Source organism: Gorilla gorilla, chromosome 6 (assembly GCF_029281585.2).
Source record: "Gorilla gorilla gorilla isolate KB3781 chromosome 6, NHGRI_mGorGor1-v2.1_pri, whole genome shotgun sequence".
Classification (NCBI taxonomy): Eukaryota; Metazoa; Chordata; class Mammalia; order Primates; family Hominidae; genus Gorilla; species Gorilla gorilla.
This window is the reverse complement of record NC_073230.2, coordinates 87,383,607-87,401,805: the sequence shown is the minus strand read 5'-3', so window position 1 is coordinate 87,401,805 and position 18,199 is coordinate 87,383,607. Positions and strand designations below refer to the sequence as shown.

General features: G+C 51.2%; 1 protein-coding gene across 1 annotated transcript; it reads right to left on the bottom strand.

The window, feature by feature from the left end:
* Positions 1-1,754: 1,754 nt before the first annotated feature.
* Positions 1,755-4,372, bottom strand: LOC109027614 (zinc-alpha-2-glycoprotein-like). Its single transcript, XM_063708606.1, has 2 exons — positions 4,277-4,372; positions 1,755-2,357 (listed from the first exon to the last, which is right to left on the bottom strand). Exons 1-2 carry the CDS (start codon positions 4,354-4,356, stop codon positions 2,072-2,074), a joined length of 366 nt encoding a protein of 121 aa, XP_063564676.1. The 5' UTR covers positions 4,357-4,372; the 3' UTR covers positions 1,755-2,071.
* Between the last annotated feature and the right edge of the window lie 13,827 nt (positions 4,373-18,199).

The window sequence follows — 18,199 nt, the reverse complement described above, 5'->3', positions numbered from 1 at the left end:
ACACCCTCCCCGTGTGCCTCTCCAGACACATCCTTCATGTCCCTTCAGCTCACACATATGTGGCCTCTCTCGGCCATGACCTTGGCAGTCCCTGCCCCTAGGCCTTTTCCTCAGGTGCTCCCTTTCCCCTCAAAGTCAAAGCCCTCTGACCTGGTCACACTGGTGGGCCTGACCTCCAGTTCTGGGCGATCTAGAGGTCTATTTTTTTTTTTTTTTTTTTTTTTTTGTGAGACAGTCTTGCTCTGTTGCCCAGGCTGGAGCAACCTCCGCCTCCCGGGTTCAAGTGATTCTCCTGCCTCAGCCTCCCGAGTAGCTGGGATTACAGGCACGTGCCACCATGCCCGGTTCATTTTTGTATTTTTAGTAAAGACAGGGTTTTACCATGTTGGCCAGGCTGGTCTCGAACTCCTGACCTCAGGTGATCCGAGGTCACTTGGCCTTCCAAAGTGCTGGGATTACAAGCATCAGCCACCGTGCCTGACCTGATCACTTCTTTCTTTCTTTCTGGTGTTTGATATCTTTATCCCAAATCTCTGAATTCCCAACTTTCTTGCCCATTAGCCACAACTCTCAGAAATGGACCTCATAGGGCAGGGGACACAGCCTCTTTGTTCTGATGATAAAAGCAGGTGTTTACCCAGCACTGGTTGGTGCTATTGGCATAGACTCTGAAAGCTCTCAAGCTGTCTGGGCTCACGTCCCAGGTTTCTCCCCACTCCCACCTGGTGTGTTGCATGAACTGGAGCCAGTCACCTCCCTGGGCCTCTATTTCCTCAGCTCTGAAACAGCAATGCGAACAGCATGGTTTCAGGGGGCTATTCTGGAGCATTATATATGCTCATAGATGGGCCTGGCACAAAGTAAGTGCTCAGTAAATGTCAGCTACTCTTATTTCCTAATACCCTGTGTTCATCTCTTCATCCTCCTTCCTCATAATTATCCACTTTGCCATTTCTATTCCTGTCCATCAAAGCTTCTCCCAGTGTCTTTCCTGATCACCTGTGTCCCCTCCTCTCCTATGGCTAACACACAGCCTGGGTCATTTTCCTTACCAAGACCTCCCATCCCTCATCCTTCAAATGTCTGCTTATCTCTTGCCTCCTTTTGGAAACCTTCAGATCCCATGTAGCACCTTGGACATTTTTGTACTTAGAAGCCCATCTTTTGACACCCACTCCATGATAATTTAACACCAGCAGTTCACCAGACCTGGGGTTGGCTGCCTTGGGGCCGGCAGTGTGGTTTAGGAGAAAGAGCGCTGGGCCGGGGGCACAGGGACCATCTCTGCGCGGGCTCTGCCACCAGCTCCTCCAACGACAGTGCAGGTGGCCCTTCCTGGGTCTGCATCTTATGGTAAGGAGGAACTTTAGGGCTGCAGGGAACTCTAACAGCCCGGAGTTTTGAATCCAGCACTTCCTGAGCCCCCAGCATGGGCTACGGTGTGTGCTGCGTGCTTTTCTCTGTTCATTCCACAAATTTCAATTGAGCCAATATTGGCTGCACCCTGTCCTAGGCGATGGAGCTGCAAGGGACATCAGGACAGACTGTGACATCCTTCATAGAACAGACATAGTTAAATATTACAGACTTGTTTGGAGGTAGGTCTCAGTGCTCCAATGTTTGCAGATTTTGACCAGATATTTTGGGAACATTTCACTGCCAACAGGTAGGACTGGCAGAGCCACCAGGTGAGCCCAGGTCTGAGTGACTTTGAGAGTGGCTCACTCTCCAGGCACCCTCCCTGGACAGGGGTGAGTCTGATGCCTTCTCATGGGGAGATCAGCCTCCGACGGGTGGGGTGTGGAGGTGATAGGTCAGAGGTGCCTGGATAGGAAGTGACTCTGCCATCACTTCCTGTGTGAGCTGAGGCCTGGGATGAGGATGGGGCAATCGATGGGGAAGTGGGGAGCACTGTGCTGTGGGGTGGGTGGGATGCGGACATGTCTGTGTTTCTGCTGTGTCTCCTGTTCCTCCCCTGGGATTGGGACTATTTCCATCCTGCTGATCCCTTGCCACTCACACCTGGGGGGCTGCCTCTTGGGTTAGACCTTCCACCCCCGCGGTCTGTTGTTCACTGACCGTTACTGTCGTTGTAATACTCCACGATGTCTTTCAGGGTCTCCATAAAGATGTCCTCCCTGGCCTTCTGAAGTTGGCTCTGCTTCTCCCAGTCCTCTACTCCTTCCACGTGTCTCCATGGTCCCAGGGGCTCAGCCTTCCTGTCTTCACTGTTGTAGTGGAAGAAGGCACGGCCATTGAGGAAGACAGTGCCCTGCAGCCTGTGGGTGCCTTTGCCAGGCCTGGACAGCCCAGTGTAGAGATAGGTCAGAGAGTAATGACCTGCAAAAGAAAAGACTCTGAGGGCTGGGGTCCATGCAAGGGTGTCCCATTGTGGGGCTGCAGAGGGCCAGGAGGGGAGGCCTGGCCACTGGCCTCTTCCTCCCCAGCTCTCTCCTCTGCCATCAGCTTCACACCATTGGAGCCTCACTCAAGGAAACAGGCTCTACATTCATGCTGGGGATGATATTTCAGAGACCATTCTGTGTCTTCACTACAGAATTTAATCTGCTTGGCACAGAGGAAGATAACATTTCTCAGCCTCCTTATAGATAGATTGGAACCATACGACTGAGCTTTGTCAAACAAGAATGTGACTGGAAGTGACTGATGTCTTTCTCTGGTCCAAGACCCTACCACCTGGCTTTCCCCTACTGTCTGTTATCCCTTTTGTTGATGACTATGGAGACCACAGGATGAAACAGAAGAGTCCCAAGATGCAAACAGCCCGGATCCCTGAGTCACCCTGTGGAGGAGAGGAAACTTGCCCAATCTGCATTGAACTTGACATGAGAAATAAACATTTCTAGTCTAACCGGACAAATACATATAGTTAGAAAGTGTAGGGAGGTGGATTTACTAGAAAACTCAAGAAGTGACCTAGAATGGATCAGCATAGGGTAAGGCTAGGAGACCTCTCAGAATTCCTGGCATTGTACCTTACAGTTTGGTACAAGATGGAAGTTGAGAGAGTGGGACATTTCCACAATTAGTTCCACAGTTAATTTAGAATATAATTTACGCGAGTGTTAGTAACGTTGGAGGTCATATGGCAGATTTCTAATTTAAGTACTGAAGTCATTCTTGCTCATGAATTTCTGAATGTGATTAGTTTTTAAATCAGTAGACCTTGAGTAAAACAGATTACCCTCTACAGTGTGGGTGAGCCTCATCTAATCAGTGGAATCAAGAGAAAAGGCTGAGGTCCCCCAGAGAAGAAAGAATTTTGCCTCCAGACTACCCTTGGACTCAGGACCGCAACACCAACTCTTTCCTGGGTCTCCAGCCTGCTCGCTTGCTTTGCTGATTTAGGACTTGTAGCCCTCAGAATTGTATGAGCCACAAGAAATATTAAATAAAACTCCTCCCTTTCTCTCTTTTGTATACACACACATGTATATAATTAGTGTATATATACAGTGTATATTCATATATACATATATGCGTGTGTATACAATGTATATTAGTTTTGTTTCTCTGGAGAACCCCGAATAATTAAGATTTTGGTGCAGAATGGGATTAATATTATAAATGTGATTATTATAAAACTAACATGAAACACGTATTCTGACAACTTGTAAATGTCATAAATTTTTAACTCACACAACTGAGAAGCCATTCGCTTCCATGTCTTTATCCTGCACATTCTCATGCCACAGCCTCCTTCCCCTATCCTAGAAGTGACTCTTGATCTCCCCAAGCTCCCACTGTCTTCTTTTCAGGCCACTCGCCTTCCAGACCCACTGCAGCTGTGTCTGAGTGTGGGGTGAAGGCACGGGTTTCCTTCTAGCACCATCCCTCCAGCCAACCTGCCTTCCCACTTTCCCCTTGGGGCTGCTCTCTCTTTCCCTCAGCGTCAGGCAGGTGTACCCAGCCATCGGAAGGAGGGAAGGAACAGGAGCAGAAGCAGCTCCAGGCATGTGGTTCCTGCTCCGTCCGGGCTGTCTACCCCAAGCAGGTCGCTTGGTCTTTGGAGTCTTTGTTTTCACGTAAACTAAGGGGTTTTAGATTCAGATTCCTGAAGGTCTTATTTTGGGTGAGGGCAGAGGCTCCCTGAATGCTCCTGGAAGTGTGTGAGCTGAGGGAGTTGACAGCCTTGGGCACCCATTCCTGCCATATACCAGGGAATCCCAGCTGCATCCAGCCCTTCTCCCAGCCACATGTCCTGTTCCTCACCTCCTTCCAGTCCTCTCCAGCACCCATCCTTTGCTTTCCCTACTCATGATCTTGGGTCTCCTGGGGGACAGCAGGACCCAGAAGGTGCAGCAGAGACAGCAGGACAGGCACCATTCTTACCATTGTGTCTGCTTGGAGGGTTCTGGGCCGGAGGCACAGGTATTATCCTGGGTCCTGGGGCCATGCCCAGGGGAGGTGAATCTACAGGCCAATGGGAGTTCCAGGCCGGGATCCTCCCCTGACAGTAAGAAAGAAGTATGCACAAGCCAGGCTGGGCAGAGGTTGTGATCAGTGAGTCTACACATAGGATATGCAAATTCAGAGCTGAGACAGTTGATCTCTGGACTGAGGCTTTGTGTGTGCCTGGGGCGGAAGGATGCCAGTGTGTGGGAGGTGTGTGTGATGGGTGGCAGGTGCCTGGGATGTGTCGCCCTTCCAGTCTATTATGACACCCTCTGGGGTCACTTGGGTGTTGTCAGACCACACTTCATCCCTGCCTTCTGGAAAAAGCCTCAGCATGTCCAGGACTTGGACCTGGGTAGACCCCAGCTGGGGTGGGACCCTCCCTCTCCCACACCCGATCCTGCCAGAGCTGTCTGGAAGACACTCACATTCCCATCTCTCCCTCCTTCCTTTCTGTGCCTGTGGAATCCCAGCCTTCCATGATGGAAGCAGAAATAGCCGCATCCTCCTTTTGCAGCCTCCCTGGCAATAAAAGGAGCAGGTATGCACAGGGTTTATGCTCAGCAAGCCGAAGCTACTGCCCTGGATATCGGGTCAAGTGTTAGGGAAACAAAGAGGGGGGCACAGTGGACAATGTTTTCTGGTGGTCTTGGCACGGGCTGCAACTGCCGGCTCCCGGGGGCACTGGGGCTGTAGTAGCTGCAGGGACGTCTGAGTTCCAGTCCCTGGGGATGTTGTAGATCCCGTGCTGTGGCCTCTGCTGCCCCCTGCTGGCAGCTTCTGTGTGTTTACCAGGCCGGTTGCTGGTGTGATTTTGACTGTTCCGCTCCTCTGGAATTCTGAGCCTGGATTCTCCATCCTTTCTGTGGATTCTGAGAGCTAACCAATAAATACGTTTATTTTCTGCTTAAGGTCAGAACTGCGTCAGAACTGCATTACGTTTCTAGTAACAAATGCTCCTGGCGGATGCGGAGATTGGTACAAGGATTGTTTCCAGGCAGTAGTTACTCAGGCAAATGGAGGGCTGGGAAGCTGAGATTGGTTACGGGGCCAGATTGGGGCTGATCGCAGTGAAAACACAGGGGTCTTGGGGGATCCTGGCAGGCCTGGTGTGCAGTGATAACTTCAACAGTTGGCTGAGGTATCTGTTGTGGTAGATTGGAATGAAGTGCCCATTGAAGGTGTTGACTTAAAAAAAAGTCACAAAGCCAGGCGCGGTGGCTTAAGCCTCTAATCCCAGCACTTTGGCAGGCCGAGGTGGGCGGATCACAAGGTCAGGAGTTCGAGACTAGCCTGACCAATATGGTGAAACCCCGTCTCTACTAAAAATACAAAAATTAGCTGGGTTTCGTGGCGTGTGCTTGTAATCTGAGCTACTCCGGAAGCTGAGGCAGGAGAATCGTTTGAACCCGGGAAGCGGAGGTGGCAGTGAGCCGAGATCGCGCCACTGCCCTCCAGCCTGGTGACAGAGCGAGACTCCGTCTCAAAAAAAAAAAAAAAAAGTCACAAAATGGGTTATTGGGTTATTTAATTTAAAAGGAGAGCTTGGGTCAGGCTCAGTGGCTCACACCTGTAATCCTAGCGCTTTGGGAAGCTGACGTGGGAGGATCTTTTGGGGCCAGGGATTCTAGACCAGCCTGGGCATGGCAGCAAGACCCCATCCCTACCCAAAAGAAAAAAAAAAATTAGCCAGGCATGGTGACATGTGCCTGTAGTTGCAGTTACACAGGAGGCTGAGGCAGGAGGATCACTGGAACCCAGCTATGATGGTGCCACTGCATTGCAGCATGGGTGACAGAGTGAGGCTCAGTCTTTTTTTTTTTTAGAGGGAAGCTTGCTCTGTTGCCCAGGCTGGAATGCAATGGCACAATCTCAGCTCACTGCAACCTCTGCCTCCCAGGTTCAAGTGATTCTCCTGCTTCAGCCTTCTGAGTAGCTGGGATTACAGGTGCCTGCCACCATGCCTGGCTAATTTTTGTATTTTTAGTAGGGATGGGATTTCGCCATGTTGGCCAGGCTGGTCTCCAACTTCTGACCTCAAGGATCTGCCGGACCTGGCCTCCCAAAGTGCTGGGATTACAGGCGTGAGCCACCGCACCCGGCCGGGAGGTCTATATTTGGGCTGAGTCCTAGAGCCCATGCTTTCGAGGCAGAGTCAACACAGAGGAAGCAGGTAAGGGAGGGGCTTTGTGTGGGGTTGGAGGTGGCTGCTGCAGGACAGGGCACAGCACAGCCACAGTGGCCTCACTCCGATTGGCTTCACTGGCTCTCACAGTACAGATCCCCTCAGGCAAGACCCCAAATGCAGTAAAAAGTAGATTCATCTACAGCGAGACCCAGTGAGGAAACAGCCAGTGCACAGACTAGTAGAAAAATAAAGTGACTGGAATCACAGCGTTGCAGCCTCTGAGGCCAAAGGCTCCAGGGATTGGGTTAAGAAGCAGTCCTGTGTTGCCCCCAGGACTGTGGTGGGAGCAGCGGCAAAGTGGCAGTTCCTGGGACTGGGGCAGGCCGGGCAGATTCCTCAAGCCCTTTGTGGAGGTGAAGGCAACTCCATCTTGGATGCTGATCGCCATGTCGACTTACCATTAACCCTAGTTCTGGGAAGGCCTCTAAGATTTTATTTTTTTGAGATAGAGTCTCACTCTGTCATCCCAGCTGGAGTACAGTGGCCCGATAGCAGCTCACTGCCTCCTGGGTTCAAGCAATTCTCCTGCCTCAGCCTCCTGAGTAGCTGGGATTACAGGCGCCCATCACTACACTTGGCTAATTTTTGCATTTTTAGTAGAGAAGGGGTTTCACCATGTTGGCCAGGCTGGTCTTGAACTCCTGGACGTCAGGTGATCCGCCTGCCTCGGCCTCCCAAAGTGCTGGGAATACAGGCATTAGCCACTGTGCCTGCCCTAGACTGCCTTTGTATGACTAACAGATTAGCCACAAGATTAGAAATTATGGTTTAGGAGTCATGCAGCTGGAGGCTACAAAATTCTGACCCTTCCTAACCCACTCCTAAAATCAGTGCTTGAAATTTTTTTTTTTTTTTTTGAGATAGAGTTTCGCTCTTGTCACCCAGGCTGGAGTGCAATGGTGTGATCTCAGCTTACTGCAACCTCTGCCTCCCAGGTTCAAGCAATTCTCCTGCCTCAGCCTCCCGAGTAGCTGGGTTTATAGGCGCCCACCACCATGCCCAGCTAATTTTTTGTATTTTTAGTAGAGAGAGGGTTTTGCCTCAGGTGCTCTGCCCACCTTGGCCAAAGTGCTGGGATTACAGGTGTGAGCCACCGTGCCCAGCCTGGTGCTTGAGATATTTTGCAGACCCTGCACTTGATGGATCAGCTGGCACCACCCAGATGGATAAACTGGCTCAACCATCTTGTGGCCCCACCACCCAGGAACTGACTCAGCACAAGAGGACAGCTTCAACTCGCTGGGAATTCATCTTCAACTCAACTAATCAAAACTCGACTCACTGGCCTTCCCCCACACACCAAATTATACTTAAAAACCCTGATCCCCGAATGCTCAGGGAGACTGATTTGAGTAATAGTAAAACTCAGGTCTCTAGCACAGCTGCCTCCGTGTGAATTATTTTCCAAGGCAATTCTCCTGTCTTGATAAATCGGCTCTGTCTAGGCAGCGGACAAGGTGAACCCGTTGGGCAGTTCTACTCTTCCTTGGGCCCCTCAGCTTCCTTGGACTTTGGGGATAGGTTTGCATAGACCTGCCACCTCGGAACATCCTTCCTCCTATTGTAACTGCCCAAGGGGTTCACCTTGCCCGCAGCCTAGACAGAGATCAAGACAGGGGAAGTTCAATAGAGAAAGATAATTCACCCAGGGCCAGCTGTGCCAGAGACTGGAGTTTTATTATTACTCAAATTAGTCTCCCTGAGTCGGGGATCAGACTGTGTTTTTTTTTCTTCTTTCGAGACAGAGTCTCGCTCTGTTGGCCAGGCTGGAGTGCGGTGGGCAATCTCTGCTCACTGCAACCTCCACCTCCCAGGTTGAAGCGATTCTCCTATCTCAGCCTCCCTAGTAGCTGGGACTACAGATACGCACCACCACGCCCAGCTGATTTTTGTATTTTTAGTACAGAAAGAGTTTCACCACATTGGCCAGGCTGGTCTTGAACTCCTGACCTCAAATGATCCATCCACCTCAGCTTCCCAAAGTGCTGGGATTACAGGCATGAGCTTTTACAGAGTTTTTAAGGATAATTTGATGGGTAGGGGACCAGTGAATGGGGAGTGCTGGCTGGTTGGCTGGGGTTTGAAATCACAGGGAGTCAGAAGCTGTTCTCTTCTGCTGAGTCAGTCCCTGGGTGGGGGCCACAGATCTGGTTGACAAGTCCAGGTGGGGCCATCCGGTTGATAGAAATGCAAAAACCTGAAAAGCCATCTCGAAAGGCCGATCTTAGGTTCACAATAGTGATGTCACCTTCAAGAGTGATTGGGGAAGTTGCAAATCTTACTACCTCCAGAATAATGGCTGGTAATACTTAGAATTCCAGCCCTTCTTATTCTAACTTCATGGCTGGTGGCCTTTCTTTCATTTTACAAGAACAATTTAGCTTTGGGGAAGGGCTATTATGTTTAGTTTAAACTACAAACTAAATTCTTTCCCAAGGCTAGCTCCGCCTACACCCAGGAATGGATGAGGACAGTTTAGACGTTAGAAGCAAGATGGGGTTGGTTAGGTCTGATGTGTTTCGCTGTTACGATTTCCTTAGTTATAATTTTGCAAAGGCGGTTTCACTGTGTCCCCACCAGGGGTTGTGGAAAGGGAAGGTCGGGTGTCAGAAAAGGGTCTTTCAGGCTAGAGTGAGGCCTCTATTCTTGGGGTGGGTGTTTGGAGACCAGGACAGAGGAGTGCCCCCATTTAGACATGGCCTTGTGAGGGCTGGCCTCTGGCTATCCTAAGCACGACAAGCCTCGCCCCCACTTATCCTCACCTGGGGCTCCTCTTCCTTCAAGGCTGGGGCACCCGAGGAAGGACATGGATGACGACACAAAAGCAACTCTCATTTCCTACATGTCCTTGAGTTTCAGGCATGGGTACGGCTTCTCTGAAGACCCCTGAATACAGGGACACAGGTGCAGTCACATGACTTAGGACTTTCTTTTCTGTTTTTTGAGTCGGAGTCTCGCTCTGTCCTCCAGGCTGGAGGGCAGTGGCGCATTCTCGGCTCACTGCAACCTCCACCTCCTGGGTTCAAGCGATTCTCCTGCCTCAGCCTCCTGAATAGCTGGATTACAGTTGCCCGCCACCACACCCAGCTAATTTTTGTATTTTTAGTAAAGATGGGGTTTCACCATCTTGGCCAGACTGGTCTTGAACTCCTGACCTCATCATCCACCTGCCTCGGCCTCTCAAAGTGCTGGGATTACAGGCATGAGCCATTGCGCCCGGCCACTTTAGGCCTTTAACTCTGCCATAACTCCTTTTCTTTAAAACATTGATTTTTTTTTCTTTGATTTTTGAGACAGGGTCTTACCATGTCACCTAGGCTGGAGTGCAGTGGCCCAGCCCAATCTTGGCTCACTCTGTAACCTCCACCCCCCAAACTCAAGGGATCCTTCCACCTCAGCCTCCGGAGTCCCAAATAGCTGGGACCACAGGCGCATGCTACTACATCTGACTTTTTTTTATTTTTTGTATTTTTAGTACAGAGTCTTGCTATGTTGCCCAGGCTGGTCTAGAACTCCTGAGCTCAAGAATCCGCCCACCTTGGCCTCTCAGAGTGCTGAGACTACAGGCCTGAGCCACTGTGCCCGGTCTGGAGTCCGCATTTTTAACTAGATCTCAGGTCATTTGTGTGCACACTGAACTTTGAGAAGCTCTGATTTATGTATTTATTTAGACAAAGTCACACTCTGTCACCCAGGCTGGAGTGCAGTGGCGAGATCTCAGCTCACTGCAACCTCTGCCTCCCAGGTTCAAGTGCCTCTCCTGCCTCAGCCCCCAAGTAGCTCCAAGATTACAGGTGCCCACCACTACGCCTGGCTGATTTTTGTATTTTTAGTAGAAACCAGGTTTCACCATGTTGGCCAGGCTGGTCTTGAACTCCTGACCTCAGATGATCCACCCGACCTCAAATGATCCGCCCATCTTGGCCTCCCAAAGTGCTGGGATTACAGGCATGAGCCATTGTGCCCAGCCCAAGAAGCTCTGATTTAAAATGCAGTACTCAATAAATTGATGAAGAAGGTAGCTGAAACAATCTCTAATATATGTGACAGTTTAGAGTTTATAAAATAATTCCATATTTGTTATTTCATTTTATCTTTTTTTGTTTTGTTTTTTTTGAGACAAGAGTCTCACTCTGTCACCCAGGTTGGAGTACAGTGGTACAATCTCGGTTCAGTGCAACCTCCACCTCCCGGGTTTAAGTGATTCTCCTGCCTCAGCCTCCCGAGTAGCTGAGATTACAGGCGCCTGCCACCACATCTGACTAATTTTTGTAATTTTAGTAGAGATGGGGTTTCACCATGTTGGTCAGGCTGGTCTTGAACTCCTGACCTCAGTCAATCTACCGCCTCAGCCTCCCAAAGTGCTGGGATTACAGGCGTGAGCCGCCGCACCCAGCCTACTTGAGTAGTTTCCTTTTTTTTTTTTTTTGAGGTGGAGTCTCGCTCTGTTGCCAGGCTGGAGCGCAGTGGCATGATCTCGGCTCATTGCAACCTCCTCCTCCTGGGTTCAAGTGATTCTCTTGCCTCAGCCTCCTGAGTAGGTGGGATTACAGGCGCCTGCCACCACGCCCAGCTAATTTTTTTGTATTTTTATTAGAGACGGGGTTTCACCGTGTTAGCCAGGATGGTCTCGATCTCCTGACCTCGTGATCTGCCCACCTCAGCCTCCCAAAGTGCTGGGATTACAGGCGTGAGCCACCGCGCCCGGCCAAGGATCTTTTTTTTTTTTTTTTGAGATGGAGTCTCACTCTGTCACCCGGGCTGGAATGCAGTGGCACCATCTCAGCTCACTGCAACCTCCGCCTCCTGGGTTCAAGCAATTCTCCTGCCTCAGCCTCCCGATTAGCTGGAATTACAGGTACGTGCCACCATGCCTGGTTCATTTTTGTATTTTTAGTGGAGATAGGGTTTTGCCATGTTGGCCAGGCTGGTCTCAAACTCCTGACCTCAGGTGATCCGCCCACCTCTGACTCCCAAAGTGTTGGGATTACAGGCGTGAGCCACTGCACTGGGCCCGATTAAGTATCTTTAGATGGGAAGATAATCCTGGAGTATCCAAGTGGGCTCTAGAAGATGCAATTAGAAGTGTCAGTATAAGAGAGAGAGAAGAAGATCTGAGACAGATACCTAGAGAAGGCAATGTGGGAGCTGGGCGTGGTGGCTCACGCTGTAATCCCAGCACTTTGGGAGGCTGAGGCACATGGATCACCTGAAGTCGGGAGTTCAAGACCAGCCTGACCAACATGGCAAAACCCCAAAAAATACAAAAATTAGCCAGGTGTGGTGGCAGGCACATGTAATCCCAGCTACTCAAGAGGCTGAGGGATGAGAACTGCTTGACAGGCCGTGGGGCGGAGGTTGCCATGAGCTGGGATCACGCCATTGCATGGTAGCCTGGGCAACAGAGCAAGACTCTGTCTCAAAAATAAAATAATAAGGCTGGGCGTGGTGGCTCACGCCTGTAATCCCAGCACTTTGGGAGGCCGAGGTGGGTGGATCACGAGGTCGAGAGATTGAGACCACCCTGGCCAACATGGTGAAACGCTGTCTCTACTAAAAATATAAAAAAAGCCGGGCACGGTGGCAGGCGCCTGTAATCCCAGCTACTTGGGAGGCTGAGGCAGGAGAATCGCTTGAACCCGGGAGGCAGAGGTTGCAGTGAGCCAAGATTGCACCATTGCACGCCAGCCTGGGTAAAAAGAGTGAAACTCTGTCTCAAAAAAATAAATAAATAAAATAAAATAATATAAGGCAGCGGGCGGTGGCTCATATCTGTAATTCCAGTACTTTGGGAGGCCGAGGCAGGCGGATCACCTGAGGTTGGGAGTTTGAGACCAGCCTGACCAACATGGAGAAAACTCGTCTCTACTAAAAATACAAAATTAGCTGGATGTGGTGGCACATGCCTGTAATCCCAGCTACTTGGGAGGTGGAGGCAGGAGAATCGCTTGAACCCAGGAGGCAGACGTTGCGGTCAGCCAAGATTGCTCCATGGCACTCCAGGCTGGAAACTCTGTCTCAAAAATAAAATAAAATAAAATAAAATAAAATAAACACAGATCTGGCCACATTAATTTTCCGTGAAAAAATCTGTCAGTGGCACATTAATGCCTGTAAGATGATGCCAAACTCCTTGCCTGGCCTGAGGTGCTCTTCACGGTCTGGTCCCTCATCTTGTCCCTCATGCTCAAATATACAAACATACATGCACACATTGACACTCCTATGTTCACAATCGCTCTCACACACACACTCACACTCACTTGAGCCATGCTGCACTACAGAATTCCTATGATTGGGCTGTTTTAGCTTCTGTGAGTTTCACGAGCTCCTGCAACGTCTCTCATAGAAAGTTGTTTCATCTCAACACATGTGTGGCAAAAACTGGTTTGTTCAGCATGGAATAGAAAATGGTTCTGCTGCTGGGTGCAGTGGCTCATGCCTGTAATCTCAGCACTTTGGGAGGCCAAGGCAGGAGGATCACCTGAGGTCAGGATCTTTCCTTTAAAAGAACTGATTATTGAAACCATGACTCTGAAATTCCACATTTAAACATATTTGTACCTCAACTCATGTTTTTCAATATCATGAAAAGTCCATCCAGGCCAGGCACAGTGGCTCACACCTGTAATCCCAGCACTTTGGGAAGCTGAGGCGGGCATATCACAAGGTCAGGAGTTTGAGACCAGCCTGGCCAACATGGTGAAACCTCGTCTCTACTAAAAATACAAAAATTAGCTGGGCATGGTGTCAGATACCTCTAATTCCAGCTAGTACTCCGTAGGCTGAGGCAGGAGAATCATTTGAACCTGAGAGGCAGAGGTTGCAGTGAGCCGAGATGGCGCCATTGCACTTCAGCCTGGGCAACAGGGTGAGACTCCGTCTCAAAAAAGTCCATCCACAAAAAATGCATATTTTAACATAAATGATTATTACAAATTTCTAACAATATGTGACATTTCAATATACATGATTATGTTGACATTACGCAGCTGTAAAAGAGAACAAGGCAGCCCGGGCCTGGTGGCTTATGCCTGTAATCCCAGCACTTTGGGAGGCCAAGGCGGGCAGTTCACTTGAGATCAGGAGTTCAAGACCAGCCTGGCCAACATGGCGAAACACCGTCTCTACTAAAAATATTATACAAAAAAATTAGGCGTGGTGGTGTGCGCCTGTATTCCCAGCAACTCGGGAGGCTGAGGCAGGAGAATCGCTTGAACCCAGGAGGCAGAGGTTGCAGTAAGCCGAGATCACACGACTGCAGTCCAGCCTGGGACGACAGGGCTAGACTCCGTCTCAAAAAAAAAAAAAAAAAAAAGAAAGAAAAAGAAAAGAACAACGCGGCTCTGCGAGTACTGACACAAATCCCCAGCATAAAAAGTGAAAAATGCACACCTTTGTGGAAAAGTGTGAATAGTCTGCTCCCATTTCTATTAGCAAACACACCTGTGTGCACACTGAGCTTTCTGTCCAGTCTGGAAGGGGAGGGCGGGGCCTTCCCGGGAGTGAAGGGGATGGGGCCGACTCGGACCCTCCAGGGAACGCCCTTGAGTAACTCCCGCACTTGGGACCCCGTTTCCACCCAGGACTACAGGCTCAAGATGGCCTGGTAGATGCAGCCGGCACGCGCCTCTCCTCTGACGGGAACCGAAGGAGCCGGTAGGTTTTCACACTTGCAGCAGATCGGCTGAGAGAACGCGGGATTCAGCCGAGAAGCCACGGGGAGCCCGAGGAGCGGAGCAGAGGCACCCAGGCAGCCTGCGCGCAGAAATCGGATAGGCGGGGACGGCCTGCAGCCCCCGCGCGCGGGGAAAGGGTGAGTGAGAGACCTCGGGGCTCCGCAGTCCCCCTACTGACTTCCACAGCCCCCCGACCCTCGCAGGCCTCCAGAATGGGCAGCGTCCGAGAGATTCCCCAGCGGCGTGGCAGGAGCCCACGTGGAGCCCACGGGCTTCCCTGCCCTGAGCAGCTGCAGCTGCAGTCCCCGCCACCCCGAGAGTCCAGCCCCGAGGGCAGCTCCTGCCTTGCCTGCGGTTACCGCCGCCGCCAGCTGAGGGCCAGGGAGGGAGAGGGGAGGCCAGCTGTTCTCAGGAGTCCCAAAGGACAAATAACCCTGCCGCTACCGCGGGACCCAGACGCGAGCCAACTGCGCGCCCGCCCTGCCCCGCCTGAGCTTTCCGTCCGCAGCCTGGGGCCCAGCCCTTCCCTGTCTGTCACAGCCAGAGCCCAAACCCCGGGGGCCTGAGGACAGTCCGCTGGCGGTTCCGTCCCGCGAGGACTGGAGCACAGGGGCCTGGGGATTGGTGGCTGCGGGTTTTGTCCGTCACCGTTGGCGGCTGAACACTCCTCCCCGGGGTCTGAGGTCTGGGGAACAGCCTGCCGATACCACCACGGACAGGCCAGGGGACTCGCTTGCCCCTCCCACCCATCAACACCTGCTGCCCCCGGGCCTGAGATTAGCCACATGCCCAGCCAGGGACTGTCACTACCAGCATTCGAGCAGGGCACCTAGAGGCCCACGAAGAGGCCCACAAATCGCTTCCCTGAACCCACTAACGCCAGGGCCAGCGTAGACTGCTCTGGGGCTCAAGAACAGGCAAGCACAGCCTCCACTAATAACCACACCCTAAGTCACCCAAGTAATGTACAGAGCCTACACTTCTACCTCAAACCAAAGCCAAGATCCCCTACTTAACCACATTATATCTACATCTTCAGGAAGAAGTCCTCCCCTACAAAGCGAATTCACAAACTTGGAAGAAGTGACTATTCCACAGGATGCGCAGATCTCAACGGAAGGACCCAGGAGGCATGAAAAAGCAAGGAAATGTGACGCCTACAGAAGAAACCAGTAATTCGCCAGCAACAGATCCCCATCCAAAAGAAATTCAGGAAAGCTCAAACAGAGAATTGAGCAGAGAATTGACCGGACTGATTGTAAAGAAGGTTATCAACATGGAAGAGTCTTTTGAACAAGAACATAAAGAAATGAGGAAAAGAGTTGGGGAGATATATGAGATGATTACTTGCCAGAAAGAGGTTTTAAAATTCAACAGAAGAGTATTTCTGGAACTGAAGAAATCATTGGATGAAATACAAAGTACAGTCAAAAGCTTCAATGATAGACTAGAACAAATAGAAGAAAAACTCTCAGGGCATAAAATCTGAAGCATTTTTCTCACTTTAAAGATTAATGGGTTGTACTCTGGCCTTTAATGTGAACAAAACCTGCTGGGTTAGTTCTTATTCTGGGGTCTTGGATAATCTTTAGAGCGAAATAAAAATAATTTCCCTTAGAGATGGTCGATTTTGCAAGATTGGTTATCATCCAGCAGTTAGGTAAAGATGGTCTGATTCAGTTACTGAATCTGATCGGTACTGAATTCAGTACGCACAGTAATCCTAACAGGTGAATGTAGCTGAAGTACATTGTCATGGTCAAGAAAAGCCACTCTCTCTAACAGATTGCCCACACAGCTACATGTCAGCTCTCCTCACTGCAAACCTGACAAACACTGTAGCATTTTATTATTTATTTATTTATTTATTTATTTAGAGACGTGGTCTTTCTGTACCCAGGCTGGAATGCAGTAGTGCAATTTCACTGCAGCCTCCATTTTCCGAGCTCATGCAATTATCCAGTCTCAGTCTCCCAAGTAGCTGGGACTACAGGCATGAGCCATGAGGCCTGTCTAATTTTTTTTTTTTTTTTTTTGGGGTCGGAGTTTTGCTCTTGTTGCCCAGGCTGGAGTGCAATGGCGCGATCATGGCTCACTGCAACCTCCGCCTCCCAGGTTTGTGCCTCAGCCTCCAGATTAGCTGGGATTACAGGCACCCACCACCACATCCAGCTAATTTTTGGATTTTTAGTAGACATGGGGTTTCCCAATGTTGGTCAGGCTGGTCTTGAACTCCTGACCTCAGGTGATCCTCCCACCTGGGCCTCCCAGAGTGCTGGGATTACAGGGGCTGAGCCACCGTGCCCAGCCTCCTGGCTAATTTTTGAACCTTTTTGTAGAAACAGGGTTTCACCATGTTGCCTAGTCTGGTCTTGAACCCCTGAACTCAAAGTGATCCGCCTGCCTCAGCCTCCCAAAGTGCTGTGATTGCAGGGGTGAACCACACTTTGCCAAGCACACCCTAGCATGTTAATTCATCATTCTTTTTTTTTTGGAGACGGAGTTTTTGCTTTGCAGGAGCTGAGATCTCGCCACTGCACTCCAGGCTGGGCGACAGAGTTAGAATCCATCTCAAAAAAAAAAATAAATAAATAAAATTAAAATTAAAATTAAAAGAAAAAAGCATCCAAAAAATGCATACATCAACGTAAAGGATTTTTTTTTTTTTTTTTTTTTTTGGTGAGATGGAGTTTCGCTCTTGTCGCCCAGGCAGGAGTGCAGTGGCGCGATCTTGGCTCACTACAACGTCCGCCTCCCGGGTTCAAGCGACTCTCGTTACTCAGCCTCCCAAGTAGCTGGGATTACAGGCGCCCGCGACCACGCCCGGCTGATATTTTTATTTTTAGTAGAGACGGGGTTTCCCCATGTTGGCCAGGCTGGTCTCGAACTCCCTACCTCAGGTGATCCACCCGCCTCGGCCTCCCAGAGTGCTGGAATTACAGGCGTGAGCCACGGTGTCCGGCCAAATAGTCTATTTATATTAGCAAACACACCTGTGTGCACACGGAGCTTGCGGACCAGTCTGGAAGGGGAGGGCGGGGCCGACCCGGACCCTCCAGGGAACGCCCTTGAGTAACTCGCGCACTTGGGACCCATTCCCACCTAGGACCATAGGCTCAAGATGGCCTGGTAGATGCAGCCGGCACGCGCCTCTCCTCTGGCGGGAACCGAAGGAGCCGGTAGGTTTTCACACTTGCAGCCGATCGGCTAAGAGAACGCGGAATTCAGCCGAGAAGCCACTGGGAGCCCGAGGAGCGGAGCAGAGGCACCCAGGCAGCCTGCGCGGAGAAATCGGATCGGCTGGGACGGCCTGCAGCCCCTGCGCGTGGGGAAAGGGTGAGTGAGAGACCCCGGGGGCTCCGTAGTCCCCCCACGGACTTCCACAGCCCCCTGACCCTCGTGGACCTCCAGGGTAGGGGGCAGCGGGTGAGAGATTCCCCAGCGGCGTTGCAGGAGTCCACGTGGAGCCCACGTGGAGCCCACGGGCTTCCCTGCCCTGAGCAGCTGCAGCTGCAGCCGCAGCCGCCAGCTGAGGGCCAGGGAGGGAGCGGGGAGGCCAGAGGCTTTCATACGTCCGAAAGGACTAATAACCCCACCGCCGCCGCGGGACTCAGACGCGAACCAACCGCTTGCCTGCTGTACCCCGCCTGAGCTTTCCTGGGGACCAGCCCTTCCCTGTCCGTCCTAGCCAGCGACCGAACCCCGGGGCCCTCAGGACAGTCCGCTGGTGGTTCTGCCTCCTGAGGACTTGAGCAGGCGGGCCAGGGGCCTGGGGATTGGTGACTATTCTCCCTCTTCCGCCACCGTTGGCGGCTGAACACTCCTCCCCGGTGTCTGAGTTTAGGGGCCCAGCCTGCGGATAACACCTCAGGCTACCTACAGGCCCGGGGACTCGCGTGCCCGCCCAACCTGGGCA

What these genes read in the sequence shown, in the direction of transcription:
- LOC109027614 (XM_063708606.1), bottom strand. Translation starts at nt 4,356, where the DNA reads ATGGTAAGAATGGTGCCTGTCCTGCTGTCTCTGCTGCACCTTCTGGGT. An exon ending in CAGGAGACCCAAGATCATGA is followed by an intron (nt 2,358 to 4,276) that starts GTAGGGAAAGCA and finishes CCCAGCCCTCAG; the next exon opens with AGTCTTTTCTTTTGCAGGTC.